The sequence below is a fragment of the Lepisma saccharinum genome, chromosome 18 (genome assembly GCF_977018435.1).
Source record: "Lepisma saccharinum chromosome 18, izLepSacc3.1, whole genome shotgun sequence".
Lineage (NCBI taxonomy): Eukaryota > Metazoa > Arthropoda > Insecta > Zygentoma > Lepismatidae > Lepisma > Lepisma saccharinum.
Genome location: NC_139246.1, coordinates 36,064,112 through 36,085,458, shown reverse-complemented (window position 1 = coordinate 36,085,458; position 21,347 = coordinate 36,064,112). Strand labels below are relative to the sequence as shown.

General features: G+C 38.3%; 1 protein-coding gene across 1 annotated transcript; it reads left to right on the top strand.

The window, feature by feature from the left end:
- Positions 1–541: 541 nt before the first annotated feature.
- LOC146002525 (uncharacterized) lies at positions 542–19,751 on the top strand. Its single transcript, XM_083140435.1, has 3 exons — positions 542–751; positions 9,940–10,521; positions 18,445–19,751. The coding sequence occupies exons 2-3, from the start codon at positions 9,962–9,964 to the stop codon at positions 18,575–18,577; spliced, it is 693 nt and encodes a 230-aa protein (XP_082996561.1). The 5' UTR covers positions 542–751; positions 9,940–9,961; the 3' UTR covers positions 18,578–19,751.
- Positions 19,752–21,347: the final 1,596 nt, after the last annotated feature.

Genomic DNA, 21,347 nt, shown 5'->3' with positions numbered 1-21,347 from the left:
CAACAATTAATTATTACGAATATAACCTACCTTCCAAATCTTCAAATTCATCTGCATCATCAAAATCGTCGCTAACTTCAAACTCTGAGGCGGAATTTCCGCTATGCAGTCTGTATCTAACGACGCCATTCTAAACAATGCAACGCACATCAACCCGAACACAAACAGTCCCAGGTGCGAGATAAAAATAGCACATGAGTCACCTAACGGTCGGAATTTCAACAGATCGGCTTGAATGAACACGCACATGAGACGAAGTACGGCATACTACAGGATGGTCTATGCCCGTCGTTCGTCCACATTGACTTTAAGTGCCCTGCGGGCTATGCCCGTCGTGACATGCGTGAGACCCCAATGTGTCACTGATATTTTGATCAATGAGCAAACAGCGGCCAGTAAATGATCTGTCTGCTCAACGAGCGAAAATCTTGCTCAGTGAGCATCGCTCAGATACTTGACGCGCCCCTGATTACGGATATTAAAAATAACTACAGCGCCTGTAGAAATAACCCTGATGTGTGACGTGTGTGTCAACCCGTGGCGAAAGAGAGAAATACGTAAACATATTCATTCAGTCGAAAGCAAGTTTCTGCCATCTATCGGTTTCTCTTGTAACTGATAAGCGAAAACAAAACAAACATGGCAGAAACAGTAAGAGAACAAGGTTTGACTCAAGATTACAAAGGAATATCGAATTTTAGAACTGTTTTAAAATATTGTGTCCGACTCCAAGATTCAGAAGCATCTTTAGGTAAGTTTCATTTTGAACAATGCAAATTGTAACTCACGATATCGGAAACATTTGACGTGCATATTATGCATTCTCGGTTAGACCTGTACATATGAATATGACATTTTATATTTGTACCATTAATGAAGTTGATGATAATTTCTTCTAATGATATACACAGTTCCATGACAATGTGCATTCATACAATAAAGGTTTTCAACATTGAGACTGTTATGGTTCCGAATATAGTTCATTCCGTGACTTAATCGAAATTTATCTCTCAAACCACATGGGATCTTCCCAAATTGTGGTACTATTTTTAGTGGTAACGGTAGGGTAAGCCGGAGACGGATTTCTTAAAATTTACAGGAGAAAAGACGAGAAAGTACTTACGGAATTGTGTTCTTGAGGACTTTCCGAAGCCGGAGGTATTGTTTTTTAGAATCGTGCTACGTTTCTTGCCCGTAAGTAAGGTATTTTTCGTCAATCATGCATCTCCGTTGTGCGATAGCTCGTTCCGCCATTACCGTTGACTACGTGAATCAAATGTTCCGTGCGTTTGGTTATGTAACCCCCTCACAGTGTAGCAACCACGCGGAAGTTTGACAAGATGACGTGTGAGCGTTTTTTTTTTAACACTGTAGTTTACGTCCTTTTCATAAGGAATACGTGTCATATATCGTTGGAAAGCTTATTTTATAAGGAATTCAACAACGTAAATCTCAAAGCGAGCAAAAATTTCTTGAAGGAGTAAATCGAGAAAAACCGATGTTGTCCGGATATGCGCAATTGAACGTACTGAGGAATTTTTTAGATGATGAAGCACATATTTAGGGGTGAAATGAGTGCTAATGGAACCTAACCTAACAGGCCTAACCTAACCTCATAGGCATACCTCGACCCCGTGAATGGATAGTGGGGATATCGTGAACAGAAAGTGTAAAAAGAAAAAGGTACTTACCCGAAGAGATGCCGGGTGCCGCACCACGATCGAGCAGCGCGAACGCAAAGAAGCAATCACCATGCAGATAAAGACGTAAAGTAGAGTCTAGCCTCAATTTTAGCTTAAAAACCTTTTGTGAATAGTTTGTGCGGCATTTATCGGTTCATAAGTTTTGAAACACTGCACATCAGCTGACGATACTGCATATCAGCTGACGATAGACAACGTGAGTCAAAATTTGCCCGCCGAATTAGCAACGACCAATAAATGATTATAATGTTAAAAATAACGCTTTTTTCATGGGAAAAAAAGTTATCGCCAGGTTAAAAAATCTTCCGCACTGCATATGAGGTAAGTAGCAATGATTTTTATTTGAAAACAACCGAGTATTAAGTGTCTCCGGCTTACCCTACTGTTACCTTTTTAGTGGCAAAACCATGTTGATAGTTTTTTTGTCATCGAATAGTAACATCGATATCGTCACATAGTCACTTCGCCGTTAAAACAAATGAGACACAAGTTCCGAACTAATAATGCTCAGGAGTGCCCATCCCCCCAAGGCCCATGACGCGCTCCCCCCAAAAAAGGTAGAACATTTGCCCCCCCCCCCCCGTTTATGCCGAATTAATTACTCAAATTATGGTACTACTTTACTATATCGGAGACACCTATCAATGATTCATTTCGCAATTTTTTACATTGCTAACGTACTATTCTGCATTGCGGAACATTTCTTTAGGTGAAATAATGAATTTCTAACGAAAATAATGTCTATTTCTTACAGTAACATGTACTTACTGTTGTTCCTTATTTCCCACAAACATTCCACGGGCAGCCCCAAAAACCATTGACGTTAGCCCAAAAATTCACGATAGCTCCACGAACCATGACGGGGACGAGGTATGCCTACTAGGTTAGGTTCGGTTCCATTAGCACTCCTTTTGTTCAATTTAGCATATACGGACAATACGAGAGCATATTGTGCTCTCGTGCAGAAAGCAAATGGCGGCAGCAGCAAAAGCACGTCGGAAATAGATTTTCGTAGAAAACCACATGCACTCGCATTAAAATGGATTAAAACTACATTCCCGAACATCAACAACGCTACAGAAAATGATTTGCGTAAGTACTTTCTCCTGTAAATTTGAAGAAATCCGTCTCTGGTATAGTAAAGTGTTACCTAAGCGTCAAATTTGCTTCTGCCACGAAATTCGTCTGCTAAGAGGATGTTACAAATCTTAAGAACACATGAAGACGAGAAAATTGCAAGTTTATGATTAGTGGCAATGAATGTAGAGGTAATTTAGAACCTTTTTCTTTAGAAAGCATTTAGCAATATTACTTATTTTAATGCTAAGAGAACCTAACCTAACTACGAGAGCATTTAGGTGTATTGTTAGAAGAATGCTAAGGGACCTAAATCTTAAAACATTTCTGTGAAAGTAATCTCCACAACTTCACAGTATGTGTTACAGACGTAATTGCATACATAGCATGATGAAATCGCGATAAAACAAAGACCGAGTCTGCTGCCACATGCATCTCTTTTGAGGTTCCAGTAGAAAAAGAACGTGGCATCAGACACTGCCAAAAAATATAATACCAGAGGTGCAACCACGAATTTTTGTCTGGAGGGGGCGGGGCATGAGTTTCTTTATACTCTACAAAGGTCTTGGAAGTGTTTTTCCCCTCGCTTAAATTTTTTTTCCGGTAAATCATGTAATTTTCGACATTAATTTCACTCCGATACATGCAAGCTGTTCCCTTGATGTCCGTCTACTACGTGAACCAAATTTTTGTGTGCGTTTCATGATGTAATAACCGGTCAGTGTTTGAAACCACACAGTTTTGTAACAGTTGTAGAACGTAAATAAACGAAACAATTTTAACTATGTTTGCCTAACCTAACCTAACCTTGCTGTGCATGGTTCGTGGGATTTTCGAACCCTAAAAAAAATATTTTAGTAATTTAAAAAAAAATAACTATGTTTGCATTACCTAACCTAACCTAACCTTGCCATGCATGGTTCGTGGGGTTTACACGAAAAAAAAATGTTTTTCTAATTTTACAAAACAATTTTAACTGTGTTTCGTGTGGCTATACGTGCATGGTTCGTGGGGTTTTCAAATCTGGAAAAAAATACAAAATGAGTAACAGGAAAGTAGGTATTTTTCTATGAAGAAGGTTGCAACACTGCATAACCACTGATCATGGACAACGCTAAAGATTTCTCCGCCATATTGCGTGTAACGCAAGCGAAAGCGAACAAACAAAAATTACTCGATATGTCCAAATTTGAGATTATTTGTGTCGAAAAAACAAAATGGCACCTTCAACAATCCTTAGGAATGCAGGATACGTAAGTACTAATGTGAAAAATAAGAAAATAAGGGAATTTGAAATGTTTGGCAGTTACTGAAATTTTACCGTAGTAGTTATGGAGCGATTTTACAATACTGGACAATTCCCATATTTCGTTCATATTTCGTATACTCAATAATTTAGGGCTTCTAATCACGGATCTGCAGTTAATATTTGGCGCTCACGTGTGGAATTTCCAAAAAAAAAAAAAGGGGGTCCGTGATTGCAACCGAAAATGCCCAATTGCTCAATATGTACCGCAAGATTTTGTGTTTCTAATACTGAAAAAATCGACCCCAAATTTTAACTGTTTGCCTAACCTAACCTTACCGTGAAGGGTTTGTGGGGCTATGCGTGAGTGGTGTGTGGGGCTCCGTAAGAAAATGTAAGTTTCGTAGAAACACAAAATCTTGCGGTACATGAGCAATCTTGCATTGATGAGGTGCCACTTCAGGTTCAGCAGACTCCAAAAATCTCCCCAAAAGTTGTTGAGTACTTTCTTGAGTTTCCCTGGCACTCGTCTTCATTTCAGTGTATAGTAATCCGGCATTGAGTCCACAAACATCTGGTGCATGTGTGTGTTCATTTACAAATTTCACCGTTCACAGTGTGGACAAGGGCCTTGCACTGCTTTTTCAGAGAGCACTGCTAGCAGTGGCAGCCGGCGGCAACTATGATAGGTAGTGCTAATGTGATCAAAGAAACAAAAAAAAATGCAATGCACCCCTCCCCTTGCGGTTTTGCCACAGGCCAAGAAGTTTATCCTCGTTTGGTAACGTAGAAAACAATGTGTGTTTAAGTAATAACGTACTAATCCAATTCATCTTCACTCACTAACCTATCTTAATACACTACAGGACACTTCCCTAAAAATATAACAATTACAAGAGGAAAGGAAAAACAAATCCTATCACCTTCTCCTCCTCCATACACACGTATTCTAACTGGATGTCGAAAATATCTTTATTCATATGAAAATAAATTGTCGAAATGCCAAAGGAAACTCGCTTCATCATAGGATTTTTTACTTTTATAGTTTAAAAAAAGTCTGGATGGCCCTCTTGGTGCTCTATCTATTATCAAAAATGTTCATTTAACTTTGGAAAAGTACTAGGTTCATTTCTCCAAAAGTAGGCAGAAATTACTTCCCTTCCCCAACGGGTCTTACAAATCAGTCGTATTTAGCGACTTTTCTCTGAAGGTGGCAACTGTGTCAACACTGCGAAAGTTCCCTCGCCATGCCAGGCGAAGACGGGCACGGTTTCTTATGGGCTAACCCTGCCCCTGCCACTTCGTTCTTGACTCATGGTGGAAATGTTCCTCGCTGAGACTTCTTCAACCCTCTGCACGTGTGTCAACTTGGTTAGGCCAGCTCTTGGGTGGCACAGACTGTTGCCTCGCGAGGGTACGAACGAAACAGCTGGCGATCCAGTGAGGAGGTTGGAGCGGCCGTCACGTCAGCTTGACCGATTGCAAGATTTGATTCTCCTTGTCTGTAAACTATCAATGTATTCATTTAACAATACTTGGCGAGGTATGCCTTTCTTTTGAGGGTAGTGCCATGGCACAGTGGCTCTACCCCTTGAGCTGCCACTGATTGCTAGTACACTTTATCATTTCTGGTATTTTCTTTTAAATACGAAAATCCATCATGGATTAGTTTCTTTCCACCATGAGAACTATTCACTACAGAACACATTTTTGAAATGATGAGCAAGTAACTAACATTCAGTATTTATAGTCACTGAAAAGTGAAAGTGAATGACACCAGGTAAGAGGTGAAAGGATATAAAGAGAAAGGCACCAAAATGTCCGGCTCCCGGTTAGCACATCCTACTATGATGCCAAACGTCCCAGTTTTGAATCCTGTTTGTGAGTGTCCATTCATAATATCATCACTCATCCCCATATTCGCAAATACCCAAAACTGGAACAAAAAGTGAAGTAAAATAAAGCAAATCAATCACCAAATGATGGGAGATCATTGTGCATCACATGGAGTAGAGTTCTAGGTGACCAACGTGTGACAACACTGCTCTCTTCCACAGGGACCTTGTTGTCATGGTGCTTAGACCAGCTTTTATGGACTCTTTCATGGACCCCGCTCGACTGGGAGATCATGCGATTTGATGCTGATATAATCAATCATGCTATATGCTATATAATTAAAATAAAGATATTGTTTCTCTGTCCCCAAACATCCAGTAGCTTCTATTTACACCATCACAGTTAGACCTTACTCGAAATGTGAAAGAGAATGCTTCCATATAATGTGAGACTAATGGATGCACAAAGCTATTTTACTAGAACTTATAATCATGGGCATTGGGGAGTTGGTTGAGCTGGTTTCATCCACCCGCACCCCATTTGGAATAGGTCATAGTTTATTTCAAGTTTCAAAAAAGTAGAAATCTTGTTATTTGTATTGTTTATAACAGAAGTTAAGGTCAGCCTGTTATATTTAAATAAGATAACCACAGTAAAAGCTGTGTTACATAGAAGAAAATTCACTGTAAAATACAGGAGCCAGTTAATCCAAAGATTACTTTTCAGAATTCCAAGAATTAGAGTTTTATGTGAGATATCACACAACAAAAACTTTATGACTAAAGTTTCCTCCTAGCTTTGAAGGTTTTTCTTGTCTTAATAATAAAATTGAATAATCATGCATTTCAGGACACTAAGCGCATTTGCACACACACCGATAACATCGGGTGTGACCCCTACCTCAGTATCACGCAACAACAAGAAACAACGGGGCTAAATGGGACAGGCGCACACGTAGACCTGCACGACAAATTTCCTGGAAGGACCTTCCGATTGTGGGTTTGCATCTGGAGCTCCCCTCGACACATGGAGAGTCGGACCCAGCCCCCCTTCGCCTCGGGCACTGAAAAAGAGGATACCGACCCAAGCTATAAATTTAGCTGGAAGTTGTTTTGAAGCAGGGCAGCCATGCCAACCCTAGCATAAAACTTGCTCCTCTGAGAGGGAGAAATTCGCTTCAAAGAATGATACTTTGAGAAATTAAAAATAAAATGACATCCAGATCTCATTTCCGGTCTAGGTACATGCCATTACAACCACACCCTCCCCTCTTCATCTTCTCTTTATTCTCCCGTTTACCTCACGAGAAACATTTCATGGCAAGAATCGCCAGAAAGTTGTGGGGCACAAATAAAACAAACGTTCCACTTTGTAGTCGACGAATCATCTCAAACCTTCTCTAGCTTCAAGGTTGAACTCATCTTGAAAAATAGATGCATAACTTAAAATTACAATCATCCTAAAATAATCATAATAATAATTTACTGTTATTAATTATCAATAATAATAATAATTCATTGTTATTATTTAGATCCTCGAACAATTCATCAACATTTAGCATAATTTCACAGATTAAGCAGCTTTTTCTTATTAGGAGGTTGGCAACGCAGGGCAGGAGCCATCAGGCTTTTGTGCGTTCCCTCCAAAGTCATGGCGAGAACCCCAATTGTGACAGTGCATGCGAAAAGCACGCTGTCGTGAATAACTACCCCTGCAAAGAACGGTGTGTGCAAGCACAGTTGTGCCAGATATTCACTCATCTGGCAGTTCAAGTAGAAAAGCTTCCCATTTATATAATACATTTGTAATAAAATTGTTATATCTATGTTCTTAAAGCTTTGCATAACCACTTTTTATATGTGTAAAGTAATATAATGTGGTTATTTTAAGTGGTTCTCCTGCCATGTTTCATCCTGGTTTCCCAGTACTTTCTCAAGCATACACACACACAACCTTACATTTATTGATTCATTTGGTTTATTTTACTTCACATTTCTGCCACTTTGAGCTAATTACAAAGATGAGGATGAGTGATGATATGATGACATTGATGAAGGAACACTCACAAAGAACATCCATTCCCAGGCCAGGTCCCCTGGCATCATAGTGTGCTGACTAACCACTCCACTGTGGAGGCGTACACACAACCTTACATGGCTAGTCACTCTAGTGTAGAGTGGTTCTGGGAAACCAGGATGAAAGGTTGCAGGAAAGATAAGAAAAACCACATAAAATAACTGTATTATACAGGGTGATCTGTTTGAGATGTCAGAAAAGTAAACCATTATGCAGAAGTGGTTAATATACATAACTCTCAGCAGTTTGTTCTAATGTAAGCAGAAAGGATGTTTGCAGTGGCATGGGAGCACTAGTGTGCATGGTAGACAAAGATCGCACAAACACCGCTCACAGTGTCTTGTATGATATGCACAATTTTCGAGTATTTCGTGCATACGAGCTCCGCCATGTGGCTGAAGTCTGTAAACTTCCACTATCTTGAAACTTACATTCTTTCTCCTTTTATTACAACAAACTGCTCAGAGATATGTACGTTAACCTATTCTATACAGGATGATTCTATATGTAGTTTACAACTTCAATAAATTATAATTATTTATTGGAACCACATACAGACTTGGTTTATATGTCAGTATGCAGCAAAACACTTCAAGTTTTGACTCACGTAGTGTCTAGTTGCGGAGTTGATCACATGCGGCGCCACCGGTCTATCGTTGAAAATGGCGGAAAGAGCTAAGTGCGTGTTCTGGTTTGAAGAAACCAAGTCAGGAATGAGTGTACAGCGAACGTTCCACACAGAATACGGCAAGGACCCGCCAAGCAGACCAACAGTGTACAAATGGCACCAGACATTTATCGAAACAGGTTGTTCTGTGCGACACACAAAGGCTCCAGGGCGTTGACCCGTGGCTGACGATGTGGTGGAAGCTGTTAGGGAGAGTTTTGTCCGCAGTCCTCGAAAATCTACACTGCGTGCATCACGCGAAACTGATATCCCTCAGACTACTGTTTGGCGTGTGTTGCGTAGATGTTTGGTCATGAAGCCATACCGAGTGACCTTGGTTCAACACTAAGTGAAGCGGATAAACAAACCTGACATAAATTCTGTGTTAACATGTTGAATCGTATCAGTGATGATGAGTCATTCTTGCACAATGTGGTATTCAACGACGAATCAACTTTCCACCTTTCCGGCCGAGTCAACAAACACAATTGTCGCATTTGGGGCACGGAAAAACCACATGAGCACGTGCAGCTGGTTCGTGACAGTCCCAAAGTGAACATGTTTTGCGCTGTTTCCAGAGAAAAGGTGTACGGACCATTCTTCTTTGCTGAGAGCACCATCACCGGCAAAGTCTATCTGGATATGCTCCAGAACTTCCTTCTTCCACAGTTGGATGAAGATGACCATGATGGGCACATATGGTGGCAACAAGATGGCACCCCGCCGCACTACCTGACAGAGGTAAGGGAATTCCTTGATCATCGTTTCCCAGACAAGTGGATAGGTCGTGGCGGACCAATTGCCTGGCCGCCACGGTCTCCAGATTACACTCCACTCGACTTTTTTTTTTTTTGTGGTGGTTTGTAAAAGATAGGGTGTACACCCCTCTCCTACCTCATAATCTTCATGAACTTCAAGATCGCATCACAACAGCCATCGCTAATGTTACCCCTGAAATGCTGGTTAATGTTTGGCAGAAAATTGACTTTCGTTGGGATGTGTCCAGGATAAACCATAACAGATTTCTAATAAGAAACTTGAAGTGTTTTGCTGCATAATGACATATAAACCAAGTCTGTATGTGGTTCCAATAAATAATTATAAATTATTGAAGTTGTAAACTACATAAAGAATCACCATGTATATTACTGTATTATTTTACATGTAATAGTTATTGATTGTTGTATAATAATAATCATAACCATGATAATAGTTATTATGATTGTTATTACTATTATTCAAGTTTTATCAATGGCCTGATTCCCCCCTCCCCTTCCCCTACCAACAATTTTGGTGATGCTCATACTTACAGTGTGCCTTTTTTGCATTTACAGGCTATATCTCTTCGTAATTAACATGGAAAAGTCCCAAGCACACACTAGTCACTTGGATTCCTCTTCATCAAGAAAAAGAAACTCATCTGGAAGTAGACAAGACAAAAGAGGAGAAAGTTTGAATTCTGAACAGGGTTTAAGAAGAATAAGAAAGAGTGAGAAAAAGAAACGCTCTTCCACTAGAAGCAGCAGTTCGTCAAGTGAACACGATTCATCACCTCCAAGGAAAAAACAGAAGAAGCGACATAAGAAAAACAGAAATAACTCGGGAAGCAAGGCGAGCGACTCTAGCTCGGGCGACAGTGAAGCAGAGTCAAGGAAGAAAAAGAAGAAAGCCAAGAAAGATGAGCGTAAGAGGAAGAAGAAGGAGAAGAAGCTGAAGAAAAAATTAAGGAAGGAGAAGAAGAGATTGAAAAAAGAATTGGAACTGGTGAACAAGAAGAAGATGATGCTTGAGAACACGCAAGTTCCTCCTGAAGTTTTGGAGAGGGCAAAGGCGATGGCCCCCATGACGAAAGAGGAGTGGGAGAAGAGGCAGAGTGTTGTGCGTAGAGTTTACGACGATGAAACTGGTCGACACAGGTGAGAGCTTTTCTTAGCATTTGTCCTTCATTGCATGCTTCTGTTTTTTCTCATTATTCCAAGCCTATTTAGAACCTATTACTACAACTGTATTATAATGAAATATATAAATATCTACAGTATGTATGTAATAAACATAATAAACTACACATAAAGTTGCTAACTGCAGTTTGTTGAGGACATCAAACAAAGTAAGCCGTTGTGGCTGAGCATGAGTGGTCATCTTTCGATCTTGCACTGAATTTTCTCAGGTTCGAGTCATTGGTGTTCTTTTTGAGTGTTCCTTCATCTAACCATCATTCATCTTCAAAGTGGTAGAAATGTGAAGCTAAATAACAAAAATACAAATACGAAAAAGTTAAGCATAGAGGAATATGTAGTGGTTTATTTACCTTTAAGTTATCTCTAAATACCATACCAAAAATGCATATTTTGCTTAAAGGTGCATTTATTTATATAATTCAGGAGTAGGAAGGTTGTCCCCAAAGGACTGTTGCCAATGGGTGTTTGCCTGAGGCACATAGTGGTTCGGCTTTAAACTGTAGGTCCAGTATCGATTAGTCTTTCTGTGCATAAAATGACTTAAAACCAAACCCCAACAACAAAAAAAAAACTTGGAGTTTGTTTTTAAAGCATTTGTACTTCCTTAACAATAGGAAACAATTAATGACTCATGTTGTCAGTATTTTTAACACCACCAGGAAAGGCTTTGTAGTAATGCCTTGAATGAAGGGTTCTTGCCTTGGATCTCACTTAAAACTAGTACTGATCTGATCCTCGTACCGATTCTAACTCATACCAATGCTTCAAATTGTAATGATAAAGAAAATGTTCCAAGTACAGGATGTCTACAAATGTTTGAAGTGGTTTCACGATGTTACTGTACTAGGTATATCATAAATTCTGTTACAAAGTTGAGACAGGGATGGCAACACTGGTTGGCAAGGTAACCCCGCAATGTTGGATCAAACAACAACCAGTATCATTGTGTTTTTAGCTATGGTAGCGAAAAGGTGAATTTCACTGCGAGTCAAATGGAGTGGGGTGTATACGAGAACCATGTGGCAGTAATCACACTGCACAAAGTTGACAAATCACCATCGGACATTTTCAACACCCTGAAAAAGCTGAATATCAGCAGGATGTTCGTGCATCGGACCATCAACAGATACTGTGACACAGGGACAATTGAGACCCGCTCCAGGAAAGGTAGACCTCACAGCATGAGGAGCCAGAATCTCGTAAAGCAGTGGCGGCGCGGATTCAACGAAATCCTGTCAGGAAACAAGCAGTGATGGCTTGAGAGCTGAGCGTTTCAAAAATGTCAATGTCGCGTGTGCTCCGAAGTGACCTAGGACTCCGTGCGTATCGGTGAAGTACTGGTCACTTCCTCACTCCACAGTTTCAGGTCCAGAGGGAGCAGAAAACTAAAAGACTCCTTCAGCGTTACACAAGTGGTGGCCACAGGAGGATCCTTTTCACAGACGAAAAAATCTCCACGACTGAAGAGTCTTACAATCGTTAAAACGACCGTATTTATGCCTCGACATCCCAGGAAGCTCATGAAAACACGACACGGATCCTCAGAGGCCGTCATCCCGCCTCAGTGATGGTTTGGTGGGGGGTTTCGTATGATGGCACAACTGACCTCCACTTCTGTGGACATGCTGTGAAGATATCTGCAAAAGTGTACCAAGCAAAATCGTTGACCCACACCGTGTTCAACAACGAGCCATGGAGCTTCCAGTAGAACTCAGCACAGGTGCACAAGGAAAAGACCACACAGGAGTGACTTCAGGAATGTGCCTGATTTCATTGCTCCAGCAGCCCCGACCTCAGCCCATTGGTTGAGGTCCGTTTTGGAGGGCATGGTCTGTAGGAAAGGCATCCAAACCTTGCTAGTCTCAAGCGTTCTCTTGTGAAGGCAGTGGCAGACTTTCCCCTCGAGATCGTGCATGCTGCGTTTGATGACTGACCTCAGAGACTTCGGGCTTGTGTGAAGGCCAGATGTGGCCATTTTAAACAGTGATTGGTGCTCTGCATTGGCATGACCTGTACCTTTATAACACTCAGTTTCACAGTGAGCAAGCTAATACATTAGCTTGCTCACTGTGCCTGTAGTTCATTATTAACTTTGTAAGAGAATTTATGATATGACTAGGTATTGAACTTATTGTGAAGTAACTTTACAGTTTTTTAGAGAAACTAAACAAGTTTTGTGACACGTTACAAGTGTTTGATATGTTTCCCCTTCGTGACTTTGCAAACATAAACTTTATGCTCATGTTCTTCCCAAATGCAATGCAGCATATCCCTATCAATTTGATCAAAAGCACTGATTATACAAGCCTGCAATTCTGCTAGATCACTCGGTAATGGAGGCACAAACACTAAATCCTTTGCATGAGCCAATGACAGCCGTTGTTGATCATCATTTCCACAACGACTGATCCATGGGTTTGACAATCTGGTGGTTAAGAATCCGTGGACATCGTGATGGAACCTGGAGCAGAGCACCATCCAACTGGTGGATAAAGTTCTCACTGCCTGTTTCCAACTGTGGCATAAGCCAATTTCCTAACATGTCAAGATATCCTCCTTCTCCCTGTGGTCTGCAAAGGTTTGGAATGCTCTTCCCGATTATAGTTTCTTTTGCTACAACACCCAAAAACTTCAAAGAACAAGTCGTATTGTTTTTATTGCAAAGACAACAATTGAGCATTAGCCCGTACGGCTAAGCAACAAGAATCAAGTAAAGTAAAACCATGTATTTTGCAAACACTTATCTGACACAACGAATATTTCAACCTATGTGCATGCTACGTATTTTAGTCTCGATTTGGAAATGGCTTATGTACTTGTGTGTGTGTGTGTGAGTGTTAATGTATCTGTCATTGTATTCTCTTAAAATTTTATTATTTTTCATTTATGTCAAATTTATTCATGTTATGTTATATATTTGATTTCATATTATAAATATATGTATTGTAACTTTCAATCACCAGAGTTAGGTGGTAGAGCAGCCCAAGGCTGAATCTCACTCTGTACTAAATAAAAAGACTTAAATTCAATTCAATATCCGTATTCTGTAATGGTTGTTCACTGAAGAAGAAGGGGCCGTTAACCCATCGCCTTACCTAGTGTCGGATCGACGGTCTTGCAAGACATACGCTTAACTTATCTAGTTGTCGAATCGGCGGCTTGCTATATTTGTCCTTGTAGTTTTTCTTTTTGCGAACAGATAACAGAAGGTGACAGTTATGTTACACTAGACTTCTTGTTGAATGTATTGCTAACTTTTTCATACTACTGAGGTGCTTCGTTTGCTTTATTTCTCATATAAACAAAAGGTTGATTGTCCTTTGTTGGAAACATGTCGCGCAAGAGGCTTGTGGATGATAAAGTCATCGAAAACCTGCTTTTGGAGAGCGATGATGAAGATAATTTGGAATTAGTTAGTGAAAGTGATGATGGTGGATCTTCTATTGCTATTGAGAGTGAAAGTTCAGGCAGTGAAAGTGGCGATGAAAGTTGTGAACGTGTTGACCACCTGTTGCTAAGAAGAGCAAGGAAGAATCGTGGAAGTGGAGTTCTTCATGTTCCCCGAATGATTTACCTAGGAAAATAGCATTTCAAGGTACTCCTGGGTTTGATAATATTGTTTTGCGATCTTTAGGGGTTAGTCCTACAGCTTGTGAGGTTTTCTCCAAATTTCTAAAACAAGATTTCTGGGAAAATATTTCGAATGAGACAAATTCTTATGCAAAAAGCAAAATAGAAACTCAAGTAGACACAGAAACTCAGTCAGGGAACAGTAATGAAACAAATAGTTTGACACAACTCCCGATGAAATTAAAGCTTTTATTTGTGTGTGTCCTCCAGTCACAAGTAAAAAAAGAAAGTTTGCAGAGTTATTGGAGCACAAGGAAAATAACAGAAACTCCTTTCTTTGCAACTGTTATGCCCTACATGAGATTTCTTCTCATTATGCGATATCTGCATTTTGTAAACAATGAGGACATTGACCCCCAAGATAAATTAGGCAACCTTTAGATTACATAAACAAAAAATTTCACAACATGTACACTCCAGAGCAAGATATTGCCATTGATGAGAGCCTTGTAAAATGCAGAGGGAGACTTTCATTTGTGCAGTTCAACCTAACTAAAAGAGCAAGGCTTGGAATCAAGTATTATAAATTATGCGAATCTTCTAGTGGATATTGTTACCGATTCAGAATTTATACAGGGGCAAAGGTTACTGCAGAAGAAGTACCTGAACATGAGCGTGTTGTGCTTGAACTGGTGGATTCTCTTCTCCACAAAGGATATACATTATATATAGACAATTGGTATACATCCCCAACACTGTGCAATAAACTTCTAAATGCCAACATCAATGTTTTAGGTACAGTCAGAATGTCCAGAAAACAAATGCCTGTCGAACTGAAAGAAGTGAAATTGAAGAAAGGTGAGGCATCAGCTGTGTACAGTCATCACGTTCTAGCTCTCAAATGGATAGCTGAAAACCTGTTTGCATGTTATCTACTATGCATCAGGAAATCTACCAGGAAATTAAACAGGAAGTCAAGTCAACCTATTTTAAAGCCCAGAACAGTAATAGAATACAACAAGGGAATGGGTGGGGTTAACAAAATGAACCAACAGTTAGCTTCATTTCCCATCATGTGTCGGTATCTCAAAGCATATAAAAAGATTTTTTTTTTATTTGCTGGATCTAGCTTTCTTCAATTCATATGTAATGTACAAAAAGGTAAAGCCTACAATAAAGCGACTCAAATTCAAGGAGTTTAGATTGTTGGTTGTGGAGCAATTGCTTGCTGAACTTGTGTTACCAGAGTATGCGAGAAGAGGATGCCCTTCCACGGATATGCCCTTGAGACTTCAATGTGCCAACTGGGGACATTTTCCAAGGCAGATCCACCCAAATCCAGTAAAAACCAACCCTTCAAGACAGTGCAAGGTGTGTTCTGCTCACAATAAGAAATCCAGCAGCAGGTGGGAATGCGAAAAGTGCAAGGTGGCACTCCATATGCCAGAGTGCTTCAAGGTGTACCATACGAAGCATACATATTAGGTAAGTTTCTTGTTTTCATATTGATATAGTTCATATATTATTGTTATGTAGACACCATTATCTGTAATTTGTGAAAGTTTCATGCAGATCTGACTTCCAGTTACCAAGATATTCGATTTTGAAATCCATACTGCAAACTAAAATTCCGGTCTTCAGATTTAAATCATAATTCACAGACACAGCATGGGCATTTAAATGGTAAGTGGATGGGTTAACTCTAAATTTTTAGATTGCACAAAAAGCATTGAGTTTCGGAAAGTCGTGCATATGATCAACAGCACCACAAGGAACAGAAAACCCCCATAACTTGTAATGTGTTACAAAACTTGTTGAGTTTCTCTACAAAACTGCAAAGTTACTTCACGATATGTTCAATAATACATGTACAGTAACATCATGAAACTGCTTCAATCATTTGTAGACACCCTGTATTGATTGATATTAGTGTATAAGTAACTATTTCCAATATATAAGTATCAATTTATGAGAGTTTTACTTCAAAATATGCAAGAATTACATAAGAATATTAAAAACCTCTTACATACTCACAAAATACTGATTTTCCCCACAATATTGGTGCAAAATTAATAGAAACTAGGAATTCAGCATAATTTCCAGGATAGTTAGATGGAAAAAATGCATGTGGGATTTTTTTGTATGCCAGAAAAATATTTGCTAGGCCCTACTTTAAACCATAAGTCAGGTCCCAGTTAGCCTATCTGAGTGTCAAGTGGAAAACAAACTTTTGACATCACTTTGAAAGAGAGTCTTGAATCTATGCCCTCTAAACGTTGGAAGCCAACTCCAATCGCCAGGAAAGCTACAATTCCTAGAGGTTTATTGTATTGGCTGTTTTTATTCTTATGTTGTTTTGAGCATGATAACTTTTTTGAAGAGTATATCTCTCATTTAAAATAAATTGGAAATAAAGGCTGGGAAAAAGTCCGTGCATGACATGTTGCTAGCAGTTTTAGAAAACCTGACGAAGGTTGTGAACATGGGGCCAAAATGTGTTTTTGCAAGTACTTTTTTGTTATTATTATTATTATTGTGAAACAATGGTTCTAAGATTATTCAAGAAAGGGTTTAAAGAATCCATTTCCTCTCCAAATAACCAATGACATTATCTGCTTTGTGTGTTGTTTAACACGTCGACTGCCACAATAGAAGAAAAACAAATTCCCTGGGGCCACAGTGTTTTATTACAAGAATGTAATAAAAACATTGAAAGTAATATCTTTCTCGATGATTAGATGAAAAATTGTTATTTTAAATTATTTTGCATATGTGAGTCATATGCAACTCACGTGTTACTCGTTAATCCGGACTAATGGGAGGGATAAGTTGACCGGTTTAACAAAAGTCCGGATTGACTGAAATAACCTAAAAGAACAGTAGAAGGTGCATTAAAATTCCGTTTATAGCAACAAAACACGTTTATTATGGTGTATTCAAAGGGCATAGGCCTAAATACACTATACAGTACAGTACAAAGTTTGTGGGATACAGAATTTCATCAGTGGTTGACTGCCTTTTCTTTGGAAAGTTATCTTCTTGACTTCTAGCCACATGTAAAACCTTGCATTCTGCTTCTTCTTCTTCTTTTTTTAGCTTGTTTGGATTAAGCAAAGTACGGATTAACGAGGTTTTTACTGTATTATGCTGCATGCCACATGAGTTATATTTCACTCGCAGCATATTTATTGTTTTTTAAGCATTGTTATTTTTTAGCATTGCCTCTTTTGTTATTTGTAACATGACTGTGCTGTACATTATTATATCAATATCGTTGGAGGAGATGGTCAGCAATAATTCAATTCCAAATGCACAATCAGAAAAACTTGAAGACAGTTCATGAGTGATTTTTTTTTGTTTACTTATCAGATTTAAGTGAAATTTATAAGCAAAAATAAATATAAAAGAAGTTAATACACATCTATTCATCCACGCTTTTTAAATTGTTTGTATTAATTATAACAACAACGGCATCACTAAATAAGATTTTCACGAACCATCTGCAAAAAGTTGTTTCTATAAAATCATCAATGGAAAATTAAGATCTGAATTTCTGCTTACAGAATTCAACTTCAGAGTTCCCTCTCGATTGACCCGAAACACTGAATTGTTCCACAACTCTACCGCTAGGCTTTCCCTTATACAGCGTGCTCTATTCCACAGGCTGCCCCAGTTCTATAATAAACTACCCACAAAGATAGACATTTTTGCCCCTGAAAGTATTTTCCGATCTTCCCTAAAAATGAATATTAAAATCTTTGTTTGTTTCCTTGTTTATGTCTTATGTTTATATTTAACCTTTCTTGTTTATACCTAAAACCATCTTGACTTGTTCTTGTTATTTGTTAGAGTTTTCAGTGTAAAATGGCCGTAAAAGTGCTGTATCTGAAACTTGGAATAAATAAATAAATAACTTCGCAGCACTAGTAAATTTTCTCAAGTGCACATAACTTTTTTTTAAACAGGAAAATGTTCGCTAAACTTTCACAAAGGAATGATGTACCTTGATTCAGTTTTAATGTATATTCACGAGTATTCCGTGCATTCTAATCTTGCTAGTAATAAATAACTTTTATTAGCCAGGAATGCCAGCACAATTTTTGTAAAAAAAAATAAAAATACACAATGGTAGCAAACCACTTTTTTTGCAAAACAAAATTAAAATTACATAAAATATGTGATTATTATGTGGTGAAATACAATACTCTCTTGACTGAAATACAGAGATCTTTGTTCTATACCTAGCGTCAACCAAGTTTTGGCTTTCCCCAGCAATAAAAAAAATAATTTTCCATTCTTATATATTTATAGGTTAATCAAAGGAGACGGCGAGGTCTTGGAGGAGATAGTGAGTCGAGACAGGCATAAGGAAATCAACAAAAATGCAACTCAAGGAGACGGTGCATTCTTTCAAGCGCAGCTCAAGGCAAAATTGCAAAAATAAGAAGCTATAGTGTGTGGAGAAAGACAGAAAATATCAGGGAGAGAGTTGTCTCTTGTTTACCCCTTTTCCCCCACCAACAGTCTGAAAAACTTGCAATATTGCAAAAGCAACTTCTTAGTAATTTATAATTTAGTATCCCACATTTCTATTGCAAGTCGTCTTGCATTACTACTCTGTTGTATAAAAACCATTGTTGTTTCCATGTTATTGTGGAAAGTTGTACATGAATGCTGATTTTTTATTGGACAGTGTGTGTGTGTGTGTGTGAGGGAGAGTGTGAATGAGTATTTCTAAAAAAAAAGTTGTTATGCAAATAATATACATGTAATTTTTATCATTGTTTCTTCCATGTTTACACACAAAGCAAATTTTAATTATAGATGGGGTATGAAATCAGGTATGTGGTATAGATGTGGAGATGTGTTTGTACATACAGATCTTGGTGTAAAGTCAAGGCTCCTAAGTTTGAATCTGAGATGAGGTACAGTCAGCAGCAAATGTTAATGATATGCAAATTGTCTGTCACCATGTTCATACAGATACAGAGTGTTACAGAAGTCGAACAAGCCAAATGTCCATTGCAGTGGAATGCTTAAATAGTGATCAATATTTTGAACAGCTTTAATTGTAACAATTTTCAAGTATAAGTAAAAATCTGAGAGAATATTGGCATTGATATCAATCAGTTCAGCCCTAGTAAAAATGTGAAATGGTACTATACTCATTTTAAATCTTTTTAGGGGGAATTCTGTTTATAAATGCTATCTTTATACACTAATTGAGGATGTGAATCAAGCATACAGTACTATTGTGTACCATAACAGGATGTCTACCAGTCAAGAAAGTAAAGAAATTAAGAAGTAGGTCAAGGAAAAGTCAAGAAATAATACTTGTGGTTAAGAATTTTTGCCATCACAATGATTGATTTTGTTTATTTTACTTTGTTTTTCTGCCACTCTTGGCTAATCGCAAAGATTACCAAGCGTTGCAAGATAAAGCAAGTCAAATTCTCTTGTCAAGGTATAGCTTCAGTTTTCATCTTAACTGAACTTTTGGCAGTTTTTTTTTTTCATTAAGTAAAAAATTGGTATTTTCTTAATTGGTAATTTCTCGTATCGGACAAACTGATTTCTTCAAATTTACAGGAGAAATTACTTACTGAATCAGTTTCTTTATACTTGTGGATGTTCGGGGAAGTGTTTTCTCGCATCGTTCATTGAATTTTACCGGTAAATCATCTATTTTTCGATATGAATGTGTGACCGATGCACGAAAGCTCTTGCATCCATTTACTTCCAGGTGGATGTAGCCTGTATGTGATGACGTAATCCTGGTCAGTGTTTCCAAACACGTGTTTTTGTAACTGAAGAAGGTACGTTTCCGCAAATGGTTTGTGGGGCTATGTGTCAATGGTTCGTGGGGCTATGCGAGAATGGTGTGTGGGGCTACGCATATTTTTTTTTCTAAACCAATTTTTAACTATTGTAACCTATAAGTGACCCTACCTAACCTAACCTTACCGGAAATGGTTCGTGGGGTTATGCATCAATGGTTTGTGGGGCTACGTAGGTATTTTTGGGTGCAGTGGGGTGGAAACACTGCATGCCGAGTACGGTAGTGAAACTGTGACCGCCATTTTGCGTGTTACCGAAGGCAAAAAGAAGCGAAGAAAACTTACTCGATATGGCGCAAATAGAGCTTATTTCCGTGAAATAAGTGAAATGCCACCTTCAGCAATGTTTCTCCATGCAGAATACGTAAGTACGAATATTCAAATTAGATGAACTAGCAAATTTCAGCCGTTTGTCCGATACGAGAAATTTACCGGGGTCAGTTAAATAAAAGTTAAGAAAAATGAAAAAAATATTGTCAAGAATGTTGAATTATTTCGTTATTATTTTGGTAGACCCTGCTTAATTACAATACAGTATCTTTCTGAATCTCTCCACCTCAAGAATTTTGGATATTGTACTGTAGACCTGTTATATAGCCAGAAATGTTTGTAAAGAAAACAATAGCAAATAATGCACTAAGAGTTTGGTGTTTACAATTTAAGAACAAGGATATTGTTGAGCAATATCAAATACCAGCAGCATATAGGTAAAGATAATATGTTGATAGCTGTTATTAGTTGAGTGTTCTTATAAGAAAACTATTCATGTGTTTCTAATATTTCTATTAAATAATGTCAAGATACCTGTAATTGGCTATCATTATTGTTGCCATATTCAAGATGTACCTGTCCAACAATGTAAATAGTTCTCATGTTAGTAAACTTATTACATGAATTAAATTACATACCAAAATAATTGTTGTGTGTTTCTGTATATGATTAATAACAGAACCTCATGACTGTATTTAAGTAGAAGGTTCAACGGGTCGAAGTCCTTCCCATTCATTTAGTAAAAATTGTGCATTGCATAAGAACACGAAAACTGGACAAACACTTCAATGTCAAAGAGCATTCTTATAATTTTATGTATGATGTAAACACACATAATTTCTTCTAACTGTAGTTGATATATAATGATTTTGATATCAAATTTACATCTGCACCCTAGTGCAGTGGTTGGAAGTAGTGTGCTGCTTGTAGCATCGCTACTGTAGCTAGCTACAAAATTTGTAGCTGTAGCAAAGCTACAAAATTCATTTAGTGTGTAGCGAAAATTTTGCTACAGCTAAATTTTTTCTTGGCATTTTGACATAAATTTTGTATGGGACAACAGTGTCAAAAGATTCTCAATAATGATGCTTATGAAAGAGTATGCTT

What these genes read in the sequence shown, in the direction of transcription:
- LOC146002525 (XM_083140435.1), top strand. Translation starts at nt 9,962, where the DNA reads ATGGAAAAGTCCCAAGCACACACTAGTCACTTGGATTCCTCTTCATCA. An exon ending in GATGAAACTGGTCGACACAG is followed by an intron (nt 10,522 to 18,444) that starts GTGAGAGCTTTT and finishes ATATATTTATAG; the next exon opens with GTTAATCAAAGGAGACGGCG.